Source organism: Elaeis guineensis, chromosome 3, assembly GCF_000442705.2.
Source record: "Elaeis guineensis isolate ETL-2024a chromosome 3, EG11, whole genome shotgun sequence".
NCBI lineage: Eukaryota > Viridiplantae > Streptophyta > Magnoliopsida > Arecales > Arecaceae > Elaeis > Elaeis guineensis.
In genome coordinates, this window is record NC_025995.2 from 111,090,467 (window position 1) to 111,110,402 (window position 19,936).

Below are 19,936 nucleotides of genomic sequence, written 5' to 3' on the forward strand. Positions count from 1 at the left end.
CATCGGTCGGATAGGTCCGAAGGTAAATCGGTATATCCCAACAGAAACCCTATCCCACTCGCTGACAAATAAAAGACCGATTCTAAGGGACCATAACCCATAAAAATCCTCAAATACTTATCTCCAAAACCCAATGGATGAAGGAAAGCAAAACCCTAAGCCCCCCCCCCCCCCCCCACAAAAGACGATGATGAACAAAAGAGGACTTTTCAATCGTCAGAGATTCTCTCACTAGACTTTCTCACTTTAAAATGAATCCTTCCGAATTGAACAATGACCAATTAGTTGCTCGGTATATTTGATAGCCCTCCATATTAACTATACACTGCCAAGCGTTTAATGTTGTTTTCAAATTTCAAAATCCAGTATGCATGGCAAGCGGTGCTCAAGCGAAAAGCTTGGTTTCTATTTTTTAGTGAATCTGAATTCCTAACCGTACCTTACAACCATTGCAACTAAACAGTATTTACTTTGCCCACCCCCCCCCCCCCCCCCCCCCCCAAAAAAAAAAAAAACTAAACAGTATTTGTCCACATAAAGGTACGGACATTAATGCTTCGCATTCGAGCACAGCAGTACTGTATGGATCTATAATTGTAACAAAAACAATATATTTGATTCCCAAGATTTGCTACAAACACAAAATGAAACAATTTGTGCTTATAATGGAATAATACAATTTATATTTTAATCATCCATCAGAAAATTATTAGACAAAAGCATTAAATATTTTGCATACGATGAATATATATTAATTTATTTATTCATATGAAATGCCTATATAAAAGTTTAATGAGGTTACATGCATGCAAAGAACATCTTTGTTGTGTTGTGTTGGAGACGGCATCATTGTCCTCAGTTGAAAAATGAAAAAAAAAAAAAATCAACAAAATGTTTGTCACATCCACGTGCTTAACGACTTTAAGAGACATGCAGAGTATGACGAAATGGTGTAATGCATTATCCATGGACTAAATAGCCATCTCAAAACAAGTCAATGGTAATTATTTTAGATTTTTTTTCTTATTTTTTCTTCTATCTCTTTCTTTCAGATGTCAATTATGCCAATGCTACTAAGAGAATATTGCAGATCAAATCTCCTCCCCTCCTCCCACCCCTAACTTTTTTTTTTTCTCTAAAGAGATGAAGAAAATATTCTTGTAGCAATTTTTATTATTCCAGATTTGACAATTTATGTATAAATATTCATGATAATGAATAAATGTATGTGGTTTATTTTATTCTCTCAACATTTGCATTCATATTTCTTCCAATCCCAATATTTTGATCAGCATGTCTTGGACATTCACGTCCCAAATCGGATGGGATCATGGTGCATCCTATTTGATGAGAAAATTGGGATCGCTCTATCCAGTAGAATTTAAAACTTTGGGTCTAGAGCATAACGCAAGCTGTATGATTTCAATACAATCATGCCAAAAGATATCAGATGCCGCATGCACAGCACCGTATGGATTTGCCGGTTACGTTTGGGCCGACGCTTCAACCAAATAAAGATATCGCCGAGCTATGACTCAAGCGCCAAGCCGACTAAAGTGCTCGTGCCCTCGAAATTTTCTAGTCCCAAATAACCCCACCTGGGACTCTAATCTGCGACATATCCAACCCTCCCTGCCAATCATCTCAAAACAATTTCGGTAGCGGTAGCGGCGAAGAAACGAAGAGCAAAACCCCAGTGAACGACCTCTGAACTCGACGGAAGGCAGAAGCCAAGCAAAACCCTAGCGATCTAAACAGAGAAAAAGAACATGGAAAGATCGAGGTCGAAGAGGAGCTACCATTACGAACACGACTCCAACTCCCAAAGCCCTCCCCACCGCTCCAAGCCCCGCTACGATGGCGGCCACCACCGCCGCGGAAACCACCACCGCCGGGGCGGCGACCGCCGGGCCCCGCCCCCTCCGCCTCCCCCTCCCCCGCCACCGGTGCCGGGGGCGGCGGCGCTGGCCTCCTCATCCTCTGCCTCCTCCCCCAAGATCCAGGACGGCGCGGGGCCACCCAGCGCGGTTACCACCTTTTTCCGCATTCTGTGCCCCGACTCGAAGGTCGGCGGCGTGATCGGCAAGTCCGGGAGCATCATCAAGAACTTCCGTCAGCAGACCGGCGCGTGGATCAACGTCCACCAGCTGGTCCTCGGTGACGACGAGCGGATCATCGAGACGGCGGACAACCGCCGCCGGGAGCCCGACGGCCGGCCCCCGCAGTACTCCCCAGCCCAGGAGGCCCTGCTGCTGATCCACGAGCGGATCGTGGATGCAGAGTTCGAGTATAGCGGCGGCGGGGACGAGGAGGACGAGTATAGCGCGGGCGGCAGTGGTGGAGGCGGAGGAGGGTGGGGCGGTGGAGGAGGAGAGAGGCGAAGGGATAGGGGACGGGTAACGACGAGGCTGGTGGTGCCGAGGACACACGTCGGGTGCTTGCTTGGGAGGGGAGGGAAGATCATTGAGCAGATGAGGATCGAGACCAAAACCCACATCCGAATCTTGCCGCGGGATCAGTACACTCCTCAGTGTGTCTCGACTTCAGAAGAAGTCGTTCAGGTAGCACTAATGCCTTCCATTGCTGCGATCGTTCTCCATTAATTGCTTGCTTCTTGCCGCGAGCCAGTTTCAATGCTTTGTGTGCTCGGAAAAGGTGGATGCTGAAGTTCCGTAACAGAGTGACCTTAACGTTGAGAAATTCCAGTCAAAAGACATTGGATCACATGAATGTTGATTGATTGGCATACAGGCAGGTGGAAAAAAAAATCTTTTGAATAGGTGATGCTAGTAGAAATAGAGAAATCTTACAAAGATTTCGATACATCTAATGGATTTACTGGTGAGGAGTATTGTTGTTACTGTTTAGCCTTCACATCCACCAAAATTCATCGACCTCTTAATTAAACATGCTTAATAGTCACAAGGTGATTCAATACAGCTTTGGAAATAATTTCTATAGAATCTTGCTGAACTTTGAAATACTATTTTGGGGGTCTTCATTCATTTCTTTTATTTTGTCCTTTCACCATTTCTTTCATAAATTAAACAAAATTCTTTCCCCGGTTCCTATTTTTGAATTTAATATTGTCTTCCTATATTTCTGAGGTACTGAATTGATGGAGTTATGTTATGGTGGAAGACGGGTGGAGATGCACTTGGCGAGGTGGAGATTCAAGACCAATGACCAATCTGTATTATTGATGATCAACTTTGGCATGGTCATAAGTAGCTGAAGTGGTATCCTAGTGTTAGCCCTTTATATGGTGTACTGCATGTATGCTTGTTCTGTGCACAGAGTGGTTAAAGCAATTGTCTTTTATCAATAGCTAATATGGTGGTTTCTCTAGTTGCTTGCCGATATTATTCATGAATGCTTTGATACTATATGAGGTTTTGGGATGGTGCTGAAGTATATTTAAAAGGACAACTCATATTTGCTTGCGTAGATGGGATTTAATTGAGAACATGTTGTAGATTAGTGATTTTCTACTGTTCCTGGTATGGCCAATCCTTCTGAACTCAGCAACTAGTTTAGAGACTCTCTCTGTGCATGTGTGCTTTTTTAATTGATAACATGCTTTTTTGACTGTCCAAAAACAGATTGTGGAAATTTGTTAATACAGTTTTTCTTTTTGTGCTAACCTAGCTCGTATGTGATGCTTGTCTGAAATTAACCTTTGTATATTGCTACACTTTCTCTGTAGGTTGTTGGAGAAGGTAATTGTGTGAAGAAAGCTGTTGCAACCATCTCATCTCGTTTAAAGGAGAGCTTGCATCGTGATCGTGGAGCTTTTCGTGGGCGATTGCATTCACCAGACCATTACATTACCCCTGATGATGAGTTTGCCAACAGTACGCAACATGCATTGACAGTGGAAGAATCTGATTTGGGGTCACGATCTTCTGTGGGACAAAATAGAGCTAGAATCAATTCTTATAGTTCAGAACCATCTGGATATGCATTTGATTCTGATGGAAATACTCTGAATGACCACTCACAGTCATTATCCTATGAGGACCTTGTGTTTCGAATTCTTTGCCCCAATGATAAAGTTGAGAGTGTTATGGAAGCACCAAATGGAATTATTGAAATGCTCCGAGCTGATATAGGTGTGGATGTGCAGGTTACTGATCCTGTACCCGGTTCTGATGAAAGAATCATAATCATCACTTCTGAAGAGGTAGTAGTTTATGGCATCTTTCTTTAATTTTCACTGAGTTTCTAGTTCACAGCATCAGCTATAGTCACGTTATGATGTGATGCTTAGTGTTTAGCTAGGTTATATCATTTCAAGGTTTGTAACTTTCTATCTTTGCAAACAAGATAAGTTAGGTTTTCTCTTGTTTCATAGGGTGTTTTGAACCAAATTGACTTTCTTCATGATAAAAAATTATAATGAGGCCTATGTCAATTGTCAGCAACGTTAGTCAATTATTTATGCCAACCAACTACGATTGTCTGCTTAAGGCAAAACCGGTTCTTTATGGTGCTTCTATTGAAATATTTTTCTTTTACAAATTTTTCTATCATCTATGGCAGGCATGATATGCTTTATGGTGTTATGTGCATCACAAGGATTATGAGGTCTACCACTTAGATGTGGATTTTGGTATTGTTTTATTAGGAATGAAGTCAAATATTACATAAGGATATATCTATAGTAATTTTAAACTATTTTTGACTTACAGAATCTTGGGGACTTACTTTTTTGCCCAAGGTTCCCCACCCAAACCCCAGACCTGAAGTGGCTTTAATTCAAGTCTTTAGTTACCCCAAGGTTTGACCAACTTCACTAAAGTTCTAGAGAAAGTAGCTTGGCATATGAAATGTTTAGTGCAGTTCACTTGCCTTCGTCTAATGTCACTCTGTAATTATCAGCTAAACTTGAACCTTCTGAGTGAAAATTCTGCCCTTATCTCCATTTTATTTTGTTTGGAATTTTATTTGCCAGTTATTGGGAAAAATTGAAGATTCCTTTTCACTATCCTTTCATTTCATTTCTTAGCAACCAACTTAGCCTTATTGTTTGGATGAAATAAGTTTCATGCATTTGTGCTCCTATACAATTTTTGGGATATATTTAGCTTTAAAATCTGTCCTCACCAAGTATGCTAAGCACATCTTACTTAAACAACAATTCTACATGGGCTATCGAGAAGAACAAAATGATAACCAAATCAATGTTGGTTGTTTTGTTATATAAATAATGCAGTGTCTTTCCTGGCATATTATTTTAAACGTTGCTTCCTTTCATGTCACATAAATTTTCAGATATTTATCCTTCAGTTTATGCGGATCATAAATAATTAAACTGGTTATTCCATAGTTGTATTGAGCATGGTTTGGTTTGTGCAATAGGGCCCGGATGATGATCTTTTTCCAGCTCAGGAAGCTTTGTTGCATATTCAAACTCACATTGTAGACCTTGGTCCTGACAAGGACAACATCATAACAACAAGGCTTCTTGTTCCAGCAACAGAAATTGCTTGTTTGGAGGGGAAGGATGGATCATTATCTGATATACAAAGATTCACTAATGCCAATGTACAAATCTTACCAAAAGAGGATCTTCCCCCGTGTGCATTGGAGGCTGATGAACTTGTACAGGTTTGTGCCCAATGGCCTTGAAGAACCATGCTTGCCATTGGCTGAGATGTATATAGAAACTGAATGCAGTTTCATGTTTGGTCTTCAGATGTCCAGGGCTAAAGTTAATTTAAATTTTGCTATGATGTATATAACACTGATGTGTACTTCTACCTACAGATTGTAGGGGAGATCAGAGCAGCTCGAAATGCTCTTGTCCATGTTACTGCAAAGTTGCGGAGTTATTTGTATCGTGACATCTCTGGACCAAAGGATATGCTTCCACCATCTATTGCTGCCCCAAGCCATGTTGGTAGCATTGGTGGGCATGAATCTGGCTCTCCTATTAAAGCTTCAACTCGTGAAACTTATCTGGGAAGTGATCCTCCCATTGCAATGTATCAAAACATGCATACTGCAACAACTGCCTGGCAACCAAAGGTAACGTTAATTGATATTCATGCAACAGGTCTTGACTCATCATTGTTTTTTTACTTTGCTGACAACTATACAATATGCGACAAATTTCAAAAGCAATCCATGTGTATGCATGTATATGTGTATGTATATATGGAAAAACATTTGATGTATATTTTGACATTTACAATGCTTCTCTTGACCTTCCTTTGTGCAGACTTTTCTTGTTCATAATCACAGAGAACAAATCAGTTATGTGACTAGAGGGTTGTGAACGAAATTCCTTAGCTGTAAGAGATATTTCCTAATGCAAACACTTTTTGCACGTGTGGAGCCTGCTTTGTTTTTATCCCTAAAACCCACTAAAACTCCTAGTCTAAAATTCTGCATGATTAGTTGAAAATATGAATATGAGAAATAATGAAAAGAAACACTGATTGTTTCATGCAATAAATAATAATACTTCCAAGTTTGCAACTAATTTGACTTTATGGTAAGATGATCCAGTTTGTCTAACTGCAAACTCAAATATTGAGCTACCATTGCATTTTTCCTTTGAAACTCTTTCCATTATGTTTCCTCTCATTTCATCTACTATGCCCTTTGTGACCATTTACACTCTCTTAGCCTTATGGAATTTCTTACAAAAACACTTCCTGTCTTCAAGAATTAGTTTTTTATTCTTTCCTGGAATGCTACTGGTAGTGCATATATACTAGTTATATTAATTATATCTTATGTTTTATGCTGATGTACATTTTTCTCTAATACAAATGTAAGTCCTGAAGTCTGACGGTTTCCTAGATAATGTGTGAAAGAACACCAGTAGTAATGAGTTTTTTCTTTTGTGATCCAAAATATATTTTGTGGGAAGGAAGAGTACTCTTTAATTTTTCACTTCTGAATTGGTAGCCCTGGAGTTCTAGACAGTTGTTCTCTTTGTTGCTCTATTATTAAATGCTTATCAATCATTCTAAATAAATGTGCAATTTTTGATGCTAGGACACTGGAGGATGTGCAAGTGGATCATTTGAGCAGGAAGAGAGCAATGTTAATGATGAAGGGAGGCAGAGTGGTGTGAAAAGGTAACTATATCCCAATTTCTTCGTTTGCATTTTGAGATTTGATTTGTTTGCATGCTGGCTCATATTTTTGTTTTGCCATCAGACTCAGTGTACCGCTAATCACCAGAAGCACACTGGAAGTTATAATACCCAGACATGCAGTTCCAAGCCTGATATTGAGATCAGGAAGCAAGCTTGCTCAGATCAGTGAGGTGATATTAGTACTGATAGTGTTTTAATATTGAAAAGTATAACGAGATTATGTGGCCCTTAAATTCTTCTTTGGAATATCATTCAATTGATTCAGATGTCTGGGGCAACTGTCACCCTTATTGAAGATAAATCTGAATTGGCTGAAAAGGTTGTTCAAATATCAGGAAGTCCAGAGCAGGCTGAGAGAGCCCAGAGCCTGCTCCAGGGATTTATACTTAGTAGTAAGCTCTCTCTCTCTCTCTGTGTGTGTGTGTGTGTGGGTGTGGGTGTGGGTGTGGGTGTGCACATGCATGTGCTGTTTCATCTCTATTACATGACAGGTCCGTTGATCATCACATTTTTCAAATGTAATTCTTAGCATCATGAATATAACCTTTCTTTTTATTTTCAAAAATCAGCACAAGATGACATTCCTTCGAGCTAATCCAAAGTACTGCTATGCCGAAGCTCACTTCATGCAGAGCAACAATACCTTTTTTTTTGGCACTTCTCACTTGTTGTTTTCTGGACCATTTACTGAAAGAATGAATGGAAAGTTTGCCAAGACTTGTATAAAGGTAATATGGGGCTTTATTATGGTTTAAAGACTATGAAGATTGGTTTCTTTGGTTACTTTAAGTGCAAACCATGCAAGTTTACACATGTATCTGTGCCTCACCATATTTATGATTTCTTGAAAATTTAGTTGCTTGCATGTTCCCTGCCTTTCCAAGCTTGAAATCAAGTTAGACTTTGACAAATATGTCTCAACTCCAATTTCATTTGCTAGATAATCACAATCACAGCTGTTCTCTATGAATTATTCTAAAGCGCGTTTTCCTTTCACTGCAGTAGGCTCAGAGATGTGGATCATGATTTATCCGATAGTAGTTACTATTATTTTTTACGATTGTTGGATTTGGGACCGCTAAACAAACCAAAACAATATTGAAACACTAATTGTAGCTATGATAGAGTCACATGCTCGGTTTGTTCAAAGTGTAATATAAAATTCTTTGAAAAGCTCTTTCATAAAGTAGCAAAGAACTTAGATATCATCTAAAACTGAATCTACTTTCTCAATTTCATTATCAATATTTTGTTGGGCAAGTGAAATGAAACATTGTTTTTGTGATCAATCAATCTGTCGAGACAAATTCTCTATTTCGAGAGTAGGTTCATTGTTTTGATGGATTGATCTTATTATGTGATTCCTCTAGGTCATATTTGAAAAAAAGGAAGTTCTAGTTTACAATGTTTTCTTGGTTCTATGGAGGCTAATTTTTGGTGCATTAAAGAATAATGCTGATCTTGAAATAAATTTTGAAGTTTTAGTTGACTTGGCAGTTTTTGATATGTATGGGTAATCTTTTGAGAAAATAAGTTGGATGGCTTTCGGTGTCCATGGATAAGGTTGTTAACCTAATATTAATATAATTGTAATATATTGGTTACCGTCGTAGGAAGTTTTAGTTGACTTGGCAGTTTTTAATATAATTGTAATAGATTGGTTCCCGTCGTAGGAAGGATACGGTGTTCAAACCTATAAGAATTGATAAAAGATGTGTATATGTAATATCTCTCTTGAACTCATATTGGGTTATATACAAGAAGTTTGCTAGGTACGAAGTTGAGTGTGAGATATTCAGTGTTTGTCCAATCTATAACCTTAATAAATACATAAGGTAAAGAAATTTATCTTGTTTTGTGATCATGGTGAACTAAGTTATTGTCAATCTGTGTATTTGGTTCACTTGTGAATGAACGGATTGTTCGCAACTTGGACAAAATTCTGGTTACTGCAGAAGGTCAGTGTGGCAATGAGCACCTCAAAATTCACATGAAGCATGGTTGAAGCCAAATAACCTTAGTAGTAGTGACAACAATGTTACCAATAATCAGCATTAGCTGTAGATGACAAATAATATCATGAGACTCCAAGATATGAAGGTTTTCATTTATTAACCAAAAGTAGACAATGATCACTGAGCAAATGATGATTGTAACATTGCCTGAAACTTTCAACATCAAAAGAATTTCATCTTTAAAATGAGGAGATGGAATGAAGAAACAATGCACCCATTATGGTCAAAGGTCCACCAGCTGCTTGCCTAGGTGCTTGAGAATGACGATTTGAAACCCCAGAATATCTCAATGATAGGTAGGTGTGGTACGTTTAGCCCTGTCTTGTTTCACCTATTCTTTTAGAGCTTCGTTAGGTTTATTTGATGTTGATTTTGGTATTCTGGAACCCTTGTAAATAAAGGGCCACTATAGGATTACCAAACATATGTCTATGAAGATCTACTTGCTGAAGCACTTCCATGGAAGTGCTCTTCTGAAACATCTTTAGCAATAGCAAAAACAGAAGGAACTATAAGAGAATATCTGTTGGAAAATAAAGAGATGGATGAATGATTAAGATGATCTGCTCTATCCATTGAGCTTGGAAACCACCACAATGAGGAGGTGGGGAGTGGGCTTGGATGCTAAGTTGAGGACTTCAAATGATAAAGTGGGGACTAAAAAGGGGGAATATGAAAATGCGAGTCTGATGGAAGATGCATTCTTTCAGTTGATCTGCTATCTGTAGGGGAGCTTGAAACCAAAATCTTTTTGTGGAGGGGTCTTGTGATAACCTTTGCTATATTTTCTCTCTTTCTCTCTAACTTTTTGCATTAGAATGCATCATCCACCAATTTCTGGTTTCCTTCCATTATGGCTCCAGGTACTCGCTGCATTCTCACCAATTGCATCATCTTGTCACATTAGGTACAGTCACCATGGTTCAACTGCATTTACTCTGGTGCCTGTTGAAGTTCAGCTACTTTTTATTGCACTTGTCAGTGTCTTCATAACATTTCATGTGGCATGTTTTCCTTTGATTTTCATCTAAAATTGCTCCCTTTGCCCGTTTTAGTAGTCGCAGTTCATGTTGGCCCATCTTGTCAAATGGCTCAGAAGATTTGCATGGAAAGCTCTTTTTGAAAATTATGTTTATTGTAGATACCCAAATAACACTTACTGGATACAATTTTTGCATGTGAAAATAGAATTCCAGATCTCAACAATCTTAGACTTACACCAGCCTACACTTTATTGGTGATCTTTTCTTACATGGTCTTCCTTGTCCCTTACCATTGCTACATGAGAGCATATACTAGACATCTTTTCCCTTGAGGCACGGATGATGCACTATACTCCCTGCAGATGAAAAAGGGGTAACCAACTTGCCTTGGCCTTTACCAGAGCACATAAAGGCTGGTGGCTACATGCTTGTGCTGAAAGCTGAATCAGTTGTTTGCAACATTCAAGTAACTTTCATCAGTTAATGCACCAAATGCATGCATGCAACTGTACCATTACGTATCAGGTTTTGTAGAGAAAACCCCAGGCGTCCTCCATGTTTTGATGTTGCTCGGGTTGTCAATTACATTCTTTATGTTGACCTCCAGATGAGTGTTAAAATATGTCAGTTGCCACTACATCATCATACCAATTGCAAAAATTGATTTGGTAGTTTAGCTTCATATACGTCTATAAGGTGAATCAATCTGTAGACATTCTCCATGTTCAACAATCATGTTCACAAGATCAAACACAAGGAAATATTCTCTTTAAATATGTGTACACATTATCAGTAAGACATTTTCCAAGGCAGCCTTCTTATTAGACATTGCTTGGGACATGAATTACATGTTTTATGTCGACTGCCAGATGAGTGTTAAAATATCGGTTGCCTCTACATCATCATACCAAGCACTCAAGTTGGCCCACTATTAAAGCTTCGTGTACCTCTGTCAGTGTCAGGTGAATCGATCTGTTGATGTTCAGCTATCATCATCATGGATTGAACACTAGGAATATTCTCTTTAAATATATGCAATACACGAATTGATAATGCTTCTATTATGTACTCAATTTCTGGATATGGCCCACACTTGGAGAAGGTTCCTCATTTGTGATGGTGACAAAAATTATGATGTCCACAGTATGATATTAAGAAATCCTTGAATTTTTCACATCCTTTGAATAAATTATTCTTGTTATCAAAGGGTTCACAAATTATTTTGTAAATGATGAATGCCATGAGAAATCATTAATTATTTGGCAGTTATTCCTTAAGCATTTGGTTGAAATATTTTCTTGTTGGTTTTGCATCATCATTCATTTTATCTGCATAGCTGACTTGTGTATAGTGATTTTTTAATGGTCTTTCTTGTCTTGTAGACATACTGACATGATAGTTTTTAATATATCAAGTACTTCTCCAAGTATTGATGAATTTTCTTCATTTTTCTGAGTTTCTCTGTCTCAGTTTAATCATAACCTTTGTTGTTTAGTTGTATGTTAACGGGAATAAGGGGGAAAGGATTCCACCTAGAAAGAAAAATCCAGTTATTTGGATGGCAATCATAATTACAATTTTCTCATGACTGTTAGAAACTTCTCAAATTATTTACATATTTCCATAATTTTTTCGAATACTAAACTATTCCTGAATGACTCAGTAATTTATAAATAATCATTTTTTTTTTTCTGTTTTTCCCTCTAGGCCAAATCAACCCCAAACAACAATGGCTTCCATGCATAAGATGCTCCAAATATGACCATGGAGAACATTGTTTCATAAGAATCTGAGTTGAATCAATAGATGTTACTTGTTTCATGCATTGGCGTGTCAGCGGCAAATGGTACATGTTAGTTTGGTGCTTCATGCAATAATTTACGAGCAGCAGATTGGAGCTCCTAATGGGTCACGTGTTTGGAATCCTGAGTTGGGAGATGTATTTTTATCAATTTGTCATCTATCAGATCTTGAACTGATAAGCGGCTTCTTATCATGGCTCATTGTGGGGAGTTCGTTGCTGTATTTTTTGGGTTTTCAACCTGACCTACATTGCATGGTAGAGGAGCAAAAAGCACTTTGTTCATGAGTTTTAAGCAATATCTTTTTTATGAACCAAAGACTTCATGATGGAGCAGAAGTGATGATGAGATTTTTAGCTGCTGCTTCACCTATATGATTGAAAGGCCTCAGCGATTCTCTGAGTATGTTATCAGCTGGAAGGGAGTGTAATTGCGGGGGTTTTTGGCTGCTGGCTGTTGTCCCCCTCTACTCGTTACCACCCATAAATGGAGTTTTCATCTCAACTGAGTTCTCCACCGAGATGCTGATATGTACTGCTGCAGCACCACCTGACATGATGTTATTAAACATTGCCTGTTACCATCAATGCTGATAAAAAGATTTATCTGAAGATATTGGCCAGAATGATATTAAATATTGAGAGACTTTTTTTTCTTGTACGATCTAACAATGGAGTTTTAAGCACTTGATCAGTTTTTACGGTGTTGACATTGTTCAGGATACTTAGCATGGTCATTTGATTTTGGCTTTAGCTTTAACAGACATCAATGGCAATCTCCATCTCACATAGAGTTGGTCAACAAATGATGCGGAAAAAATAAATTTGTTCGAAGAAAAGCGCACAGAGAGTTGGTCAACAACGCAGGATGAGGGGAAAAAACCAGAAATTTTCCACTAAGTTTGCTTGTAGTCTCTCTGGTCATTTTTTTTTTTCGGTACGGAGCCTCTGTGGTCTTTATCCACCAAAATCCGACGGGCTAAAAGGGGGAGCCGTTAACGATGGTGGGTAGTATCTCGGGTTTTTCCCTTCGAGCAGCAGCAAAAATAAAAGATTTCCTTCTAGAATCTGGGGAACAGTTATCGTATGAGAATTCCCTCGGGAAAAGGCTATACGGTCAACAGGTCAGTCATTTGTCCGTGTATTGCACGCTTCCGTAATGATACTCCTCTTAATTAGCATGATTAATTGATGGTTATGATTGACAAAACAATGTCCTGTAGAAATCGATTTTGCTAGAGGAAAAGCTTTTGCTGTAGTTAAATATTTTTTTTTCTACGAATATATTTTTTTGACATAAAAATATATTTTTTTGAAACTGTCATTCAAAAAAAAATTACTCATTTTTATTTATCATTAAGTATTAATATTTTTCATTGTGTATATGTATATAAATAAGGTAACATTTACCAAATCAATTAAGTTTTAGGCTAGGCATATAAAAAAAAGAGTTTAAATTTCTATGGTAATTATACTATTCACGATAGAAAAATAGGATTAAAATTTTTTATTGTGAATAGTTAATGGATAGGGAAAAAATACTATTCTTTGCTTAATAAGAATAAGAATCTAATATACAGAAAACTCATTGATGGTTATGATTGACAAAACAGACTCTCTAAGGTTCTCTAAAGCCTTATAACTAAAGAGCCTCCCAATGTGATAGCCAGTGTGTGGCCGGGAACTGTTTTTCCATGAACTCTTCAGCTTATTTAAAGAAATTTTTTTTTTCCCAATAACTACAAATCTTTCCAAACAAAAAAGAGAAAAAAAATATAGATCTTTAAACTTTTGCTATGATAGAGTTGACAATGTTTATAAGATTTGCAGAAGTAATTTATGCAAAATGATGACCTTTAAATTTTGTCTAACGATATACTATTGGTATACATGATCTAATGATTGAGATATCCTGCTAATAAACTTCAAAATCAGGGCTTGTGCTGCATGAAGAATTCAAACCTAGATACCTATCCACATTCCATGGATGGCCGTTACAGATTTAATTCAAAATTTCTTCTAGTTGAAGTTCTAAATATTAAAAATTTAAATTCTTTCGAAAATCTCTCTTCAGATCAGAAACTCAAGAAACAAATATTGGCACCGTGCACCTCTTGATAATCAGTATTAATCACCTCACAGCTCTACAAACTCCATTACAAAGTTATTTTAGTGTCACTGTATCAGAATGACACTACAATGGACCGTGCAATAAAAGGCTCCAACCACTCTTGGAACTAATTGCATGAGAGTCCTTCCTGTTGATGTTATGTACATTCTTTGCTTCTTATATCTCATGACCGCTAATAAATTGAATCCAGAATCTGTGATTGCCGAGCGGAGCAATAAGACCACACGTTATTGTTGTTGTTATTATTCTTATTATTCCTCATTATTATTGTAAATTTTTAAATGGACTGTCTAAAAGGTCCAATGATCGCTGCGCTTCCGACCTTTTCCCACATTTGCTTGGCCCCTCACACATCAGCAGAGACGGTGGTTACTTTCCGACGTAAGATAGTTGAATTTTTCTGGAATCCTGTTGAACTAATGGCTTGCTATCCATTTCATAATATGTTCTCCCCTCATCATCCCAAGGAGAATGGATGAGCCAAATGCACATACCCCAAAAGATGATGCCATGCAGCGCACAAAATTTTGCCCTGCATCCAAACATCATGACACGTTGGGTCCACAGGAGATTGCAGGAGCATCAAAAACTTTTGGTGACACCTTAATTAACATAACTTATAATATGTGTATACACACACAAATTTTGATTAGATAATTTTTGAATAAAAGATAAACACAACCAAAATAACAACATCATTCTACTAGTATCACTTGCGACCCTCCTTCGTGGGTGAGAAAAAGGCTTGAAACGTGTTGACTCGTGGCCGTTGAATTTTAGGTGTTCAAGGTTTTGGTTCGGTGGACACGTATCTAATTGGCCTCGATTTCATGGGGAGCAACGTCTTGCATTCGTAGCCCTCTAACGTGGAACCGTTTCTTTTCGTTTGCTTTTCTCATACGGAAATGGCAAAAATGGCAATGGATAAGTAGTGTAACGCCTCCTGACCCTGAGAAAGAGTAGGTAGGTGGCAGGCAGCTTTGTTGTACCATAACTGTTGCGGCTCGGGCCGTGGCGGCCGAGCCGGTTCAGATTCAAAATAGAACCAGTGTCGGTGCAATCACGGAATGAAACATGGAAAGGGATACTGGTCGGCACTAGGGTTTCGAACTCCTTGAAGGAAGTGCCGTTGTCCTCATCCTCTTCCACTTTTTGACTCCGCCACCCCTCCAAGTGTTCAATTCTATCTATATCCAACCAATTATATGTCACACCGGCAAACTAACTTGACTTCAAAGGCCCGGGATCGATGTTAGATAAAATGATAGGGGCCAGGCCACATCCTCTATATAAACAGCCCCCAATCCTTTCCCTAAAGCTATCTTCTTCACTCAGCTGAGCTTAGGTAGCCATGGTTTCCCCAGAAGTCATCCGGACCGCGGTCGGGATTCTAGGTGGGTCGAGTAGTTGACATTTGTTTTGATATATATTAGCAGTAGGTTATTTCGTTTTCTGTTCAACTAGATGATGTTGAATATTCTTGGATGGTTACCTGCTTCAGTTCCCATCTTAGACCTCCACAATGATGAGACCTTCGATGTGTTCATGTGATTTGATGGATATAAGTTCCATTCGGAACAAATCGTTGGTACCACATTTATGTCCTTTTCACACGTGGTTTCATTTCTTTACAAAAATGATACCATGATGCCATTACATCTAACAATAAGCGAAGTTTCATCCAGTAATGCTGCTAGTTCTTTGTCTCACCATTTCCATGTACAAATCGTCTATTACTTTCTACTTAAGAGTTTGAAACTGATAGTTTCCTTTTTCTTTCCTTTTGGTATGCGTGTTGGTGCAGGAAATGCCATTGCACTAGGGTTGTTCTTGTCCCCAGTGTAAGCATCGCTCTTTTTGGAAGTTGTCACGCTTGATTAGTCTTCAATATATACATGTGAGGAGTTTTTTTTATTTCAAGATTGATTTGGATTTCTCTATTTGGATCACAGGCCAACTTTCATGAGAATACGGAAGAAGGGTTCGGTGGAGGAATTCTCACCATTCCCATACCTAGCCACCCTCCTCAACTGCATGATGTGGGTGGTGTATGGGCTGCCCATGGTGCACCCCCATAGCATCCTGGTCATAACCATTAATGGGTCAGGAGTTATCATAGAGCTCTCCTTCGTGCTTTTCTTCCTCCTCTACTCCCAGGGGAGGAAGAGATTCTTGGTGCTTGCGATGCTGCTCGCTGAGATCGCCGTCGTCGGCATCGTCACCCTGCTTGTACTGACACTTGCCCACACATATGACCGTCGCTCCTTGATCGTTGGCGTTGTCTGCGTCTTCTTGTGTGCCATGATGTATGCTTCTCCCTTATCCGTCATGGTATGTGTCCAGGACCGTCTCTCTCCTTTTTTTTTTTTTTTTTGGTAAAACTCTCTCTCTCTCTCTCTTTTTTCCTTATCAACAAGACCAGCTCCCTCATTATTACGTATGCTCGTTCTCGTAACCACCATCACCATGACCATTGTGATGTTATATGCTTTGTTTCTATGTCTTGCATCAAGAAGAACTTGTCTTCATGATTGCTACGTGTCCATGTGCATGCATAGAAAGCCTGTATGTGTTGGCATGCATGCAGGATCTTGGAATATATGTAGCGAGTGCTATGGGTGGGATGATGCATGCATTTATGTGCATTTACATGGCTCTCGTCTTTGGTTGGCAGAAAATGGTGATTCAGACAAGGAGCGTGGAATTCATGCCTCTCTTTCTCTCGCTGGCCTCTTTCTTCAACGGCACTTGCTGGACAGCCTATGCTCTCATCCGTTTCGACCCATACATCATTGTAAGCTTCTCTCTCTCTCTCTCTCTCGGTCCAAGCTTCCACGACAAGTTTGGAGCGGCCTACGTGTCAGAGAAGCTTAAATGCTACAAGTAAGGTCATTAATAAAATTGGAACGGGTCATGCTGGGTCTTGCATGTGTGGCATGAGTTTGTTTCGATGTGGCGTTGAGGTCTGAGTCAGTTTGCATTTGGATTTAGTCTAGTTTCAGTCAGGCTCAAATTGTGTCTGAGCTCTGAATTATACCATATGTATCCGCCAGAGTAAACATCCTTCACCTTGTTAGAACACCTTAATTTAGGTTTTTGAGACTGATTAATCTTGATGGTGTGGACATTCCATTGACAAGGTTGAGGTCAACTGGCTTAGTTGCACCTTAACGTCGGTCCTTTTGAGGGTAAAAAATTCATCTAAAAATTTATATTTTTTTGAATAAGTATTTTTCAAACAACATTTACGCAAAAAAATAATTTATTTATATTATTTTATATATTAAAAAATGACTCAAAAATCTATTACCATGTTCTTTTATATTACTAGTTTTCTAGATAAATTGCTAAAATCAATCCATATTTTCATAATACCCTTTATCATATAAATATTATTATATATAATAGTATAATATAATACAATATATTATTATAATAATATAATATATTATATTATTTTAATATCTTATATTAATATAATATTTATTATATAATATTATTATAGTATTATATAATATTATTATAATATAATATAATATATTGTTATATTATTATATCATAATATATTATATTATTATATATTATTATAATATATTGTAATATGTTATTATATCTTAGTTTTTACGTAATTTGTTTGTGAGATTTGATTTTTTGTGTTTTATTATATTAATATAATATAATATAATATAATATATTATTATTATAGTACTATATTATATTATATTATATTAATATTATTATAAGATTAAGGGCATATTAGGAATGAATTAAAATGGCTATTTTTTAAGTTGATGGGACAATGATTTAGCTACCTCCTAGATGGATAAGATTTTTTTTTCATTTCATGGATAAATATTATCTATTAAAAAATAAATTATTTATCTTGAAAAATGTGAGAATATGGATAAGTTGATCAATAAAAAAGTTGACAAACTTTTTCATATTATTTATCCATAAAGAATAAGCCCTTACTATTATGCCCGATAAGACTATCTATGACAAAAGATGCAGGCACGCAATTCTTGAATAGAGAGGCAATACAAAAGAACCATTGTTATCTTAGATTGCTGATACATTGCGTCAGTCCCATCCCTAAGCCATTTTCTATTTGAGGATGGACTTGGCATGATATTTCTTCTTTCTTGAAGTTGAAGATAACAAAATTTCTGGAATCAAAATATACCATACATTTTTCACCCTACATCCAATTTATTGGAAAAAAAAAAAACTCGCTTAGAATATTTATTTATGGCTTATAAAAATCAATCAAATATCAAACCATAAGGCCACCTCTCATGCATTCTAAGCCAGCAGCTTAGCTACTATAAACAGATGGTAGTTTGCTGGCTAATGTATTCATTCTGATGTTCATGTCGCATTGGAGCATGAAACTTTCTTAGGTTAATCTTGCACATCATTGAGCAGTGAAACGATATATATTTGAACTCTCACATTGCTGGACAGATTCCAAATGCCCTTGGAGTAATCTTTGCGGTGGCACAATTGATATTGCATGTGGTGTACCGCAAGTCCACCAAGGAACAGTTAGAGGCGAAGAAGGCGGCCCCGGCAGCAGATATGGGATTGGCCGAGGTGGTGGTGGTGAAAGAAGAGACAAGCAAGATGAGCAATGCATCTTCTAATGGCTTCTAATTTTTTTTTTTTGATGTAACTAATGGCTACTTATTAGGTGAAATATGTGAGATGTCATAAGGGCTTTACGCCTTTGTAATGGTATAAACCCCGTCCCGAAGGGATTAGGGATATTTCCTCTTCCTAATTTCAACATCGGTCGCAAGCGCCATGTTAGACTTGGCATCCATGTTTGGAAAGTCGTGCAAAATTTCATGTATGCTTTTTATCTTTCATCAAAAAAATTGTATGTTCTTCATTTTCCAGCCAGCCAACCATAGCAAGAGGTTTGTTCAAATATAGGTTAGATCGATCGGCTCCTTTTGGGTCTCGACCTATGAGTCAATCTCGATACAACCAAATCGGACCGAACCCACACCTGACCGTCCTCTGATGTATCTCTATCTGCCATCAAGAAAATAAGAGTGATATGCATCTTGGTATAAATGATAATAATCACTGATGCAAAAATGTTCTTGGCAAAAACTATTCTTCAAACATAAAACTTTATTATAATTATGAGCTTGTCTGAAATAAAGTTGACAATGGGCCATCGGCAACTATTTGTGGAAAAATTCAGAAGCCAGGCCATCGAATGCTTGAAATATGATGATGATGATGAAGATCCTGTAATGAGTTCGGATCTAAACTGGAGAGAATCTAGACCAATAGTTACAATATCATAAAAGAAAATGAGAATATACACCTCATTTTTAGAGGAAACTTATATCACATAAGTTCATATCCTATAGAAGTAATTTATCCAAACTCTCTTTAATTTTAGGTTAAGCTAAAGAGATAGTCCCACAATCATGATTGTTCTTGTATCCTACAATAGTTTGTGAATACATGGATCCCACGGTATTGCATGGCAAGTTATTTCATGCACAATACGGGATCCACACAGTTAGGATTATTGGCACATAATATTTCATGTTTTTTAAAATAGAATGCAGCCTTGAAACAAGGTGTAATAGTTAGTTAATGTCTAGCAATGAGAATAACCAATGCAATCCACATATAACTAAACATGCAAATCTCAAACTTCATTATGCATTACTCTCATCCCCCCAACTAAAATTTTCAATTTCCAATTCCGTTTGCACCTCAACTCTACTTTATTTTGTAACCTACGCTGATGTTTATAATTGATGAGGTAACTAACTTGCAGAGTAGATTATATCTTAGCAGTTGCACTCGTCCTCTATCCGGAAGCAGGTTTTGGACTCACACCTTAGGACACGTCAACCCCGCGCGCACAC

At 37.8% G+C, this 19,936-nt stretch overlaps 2 protein-coding genes across 2 annotated transcripts; both read left to right on the top strand.

Moving 5' to 3' along the window:
* The first annotated feature begins 1,550 nt into the window (after nucleotides 1-1,550).
* Nucleotides 1,551-12,623, top strand: LOC105040932 (RNA-binding KH domain-containing protein RCF3). Its single transcript, XM_010917691.4, has 9 exons — nucleotides 1,551-2,561; nucleotides 3,707-4,183; nucleotides 5,362-5,610; nucleotides 5,770-6,030; nucleotides 7,009-7,091; nucleotides 7,174-7,282; nucleotides 7,378-7,504; nucleotides 7,682-7,840; nucleotides 11,818-12,623. The coding sequence occupies exons 1-8, from the start codon at nucleotides 1,770-1,772 to the stop codon at nucleotides 7,705-7,707; spliced, it is 2,124 nt and encodes a 707-aa protein (XP_010915993.1). The 5' UTR covers nucleotides 1,551-1,769; the 3' UTR covers nucleotides 7,708-7,840; nucleotides 11,818-12,623.
* Nucleotides 12,624-15,308: 2,685 nt separating this feature from the next.
* On the top strand, nucleotides 15,309-18,933 carry LOC105040931 (bidirectional sugar transporter SWEET4). The gene is made up of 5 exons (XM_010917690.3): nucleotides 15,309-15,436; nucleotides 15,847-15,883; nucleotides 15,995-16,373; nucleotides 16,717-16,836; nucleotides 18,507-18,933. Exons 1-5 carry the CDS (start codon nucleotides 15,394-15,396, stop codon nucleotides 18,693-18,695), a joined length of 768 nt encoding a protein of 255 aa, XP_010915992.1. The 5' UTR covers nucleotides 15,309-15,393; the 3' UTR covers nucleotides 18,696-18,933.
* Nucleotides 18,934-19,936: the final 1,003 nt, after the last annotated feature.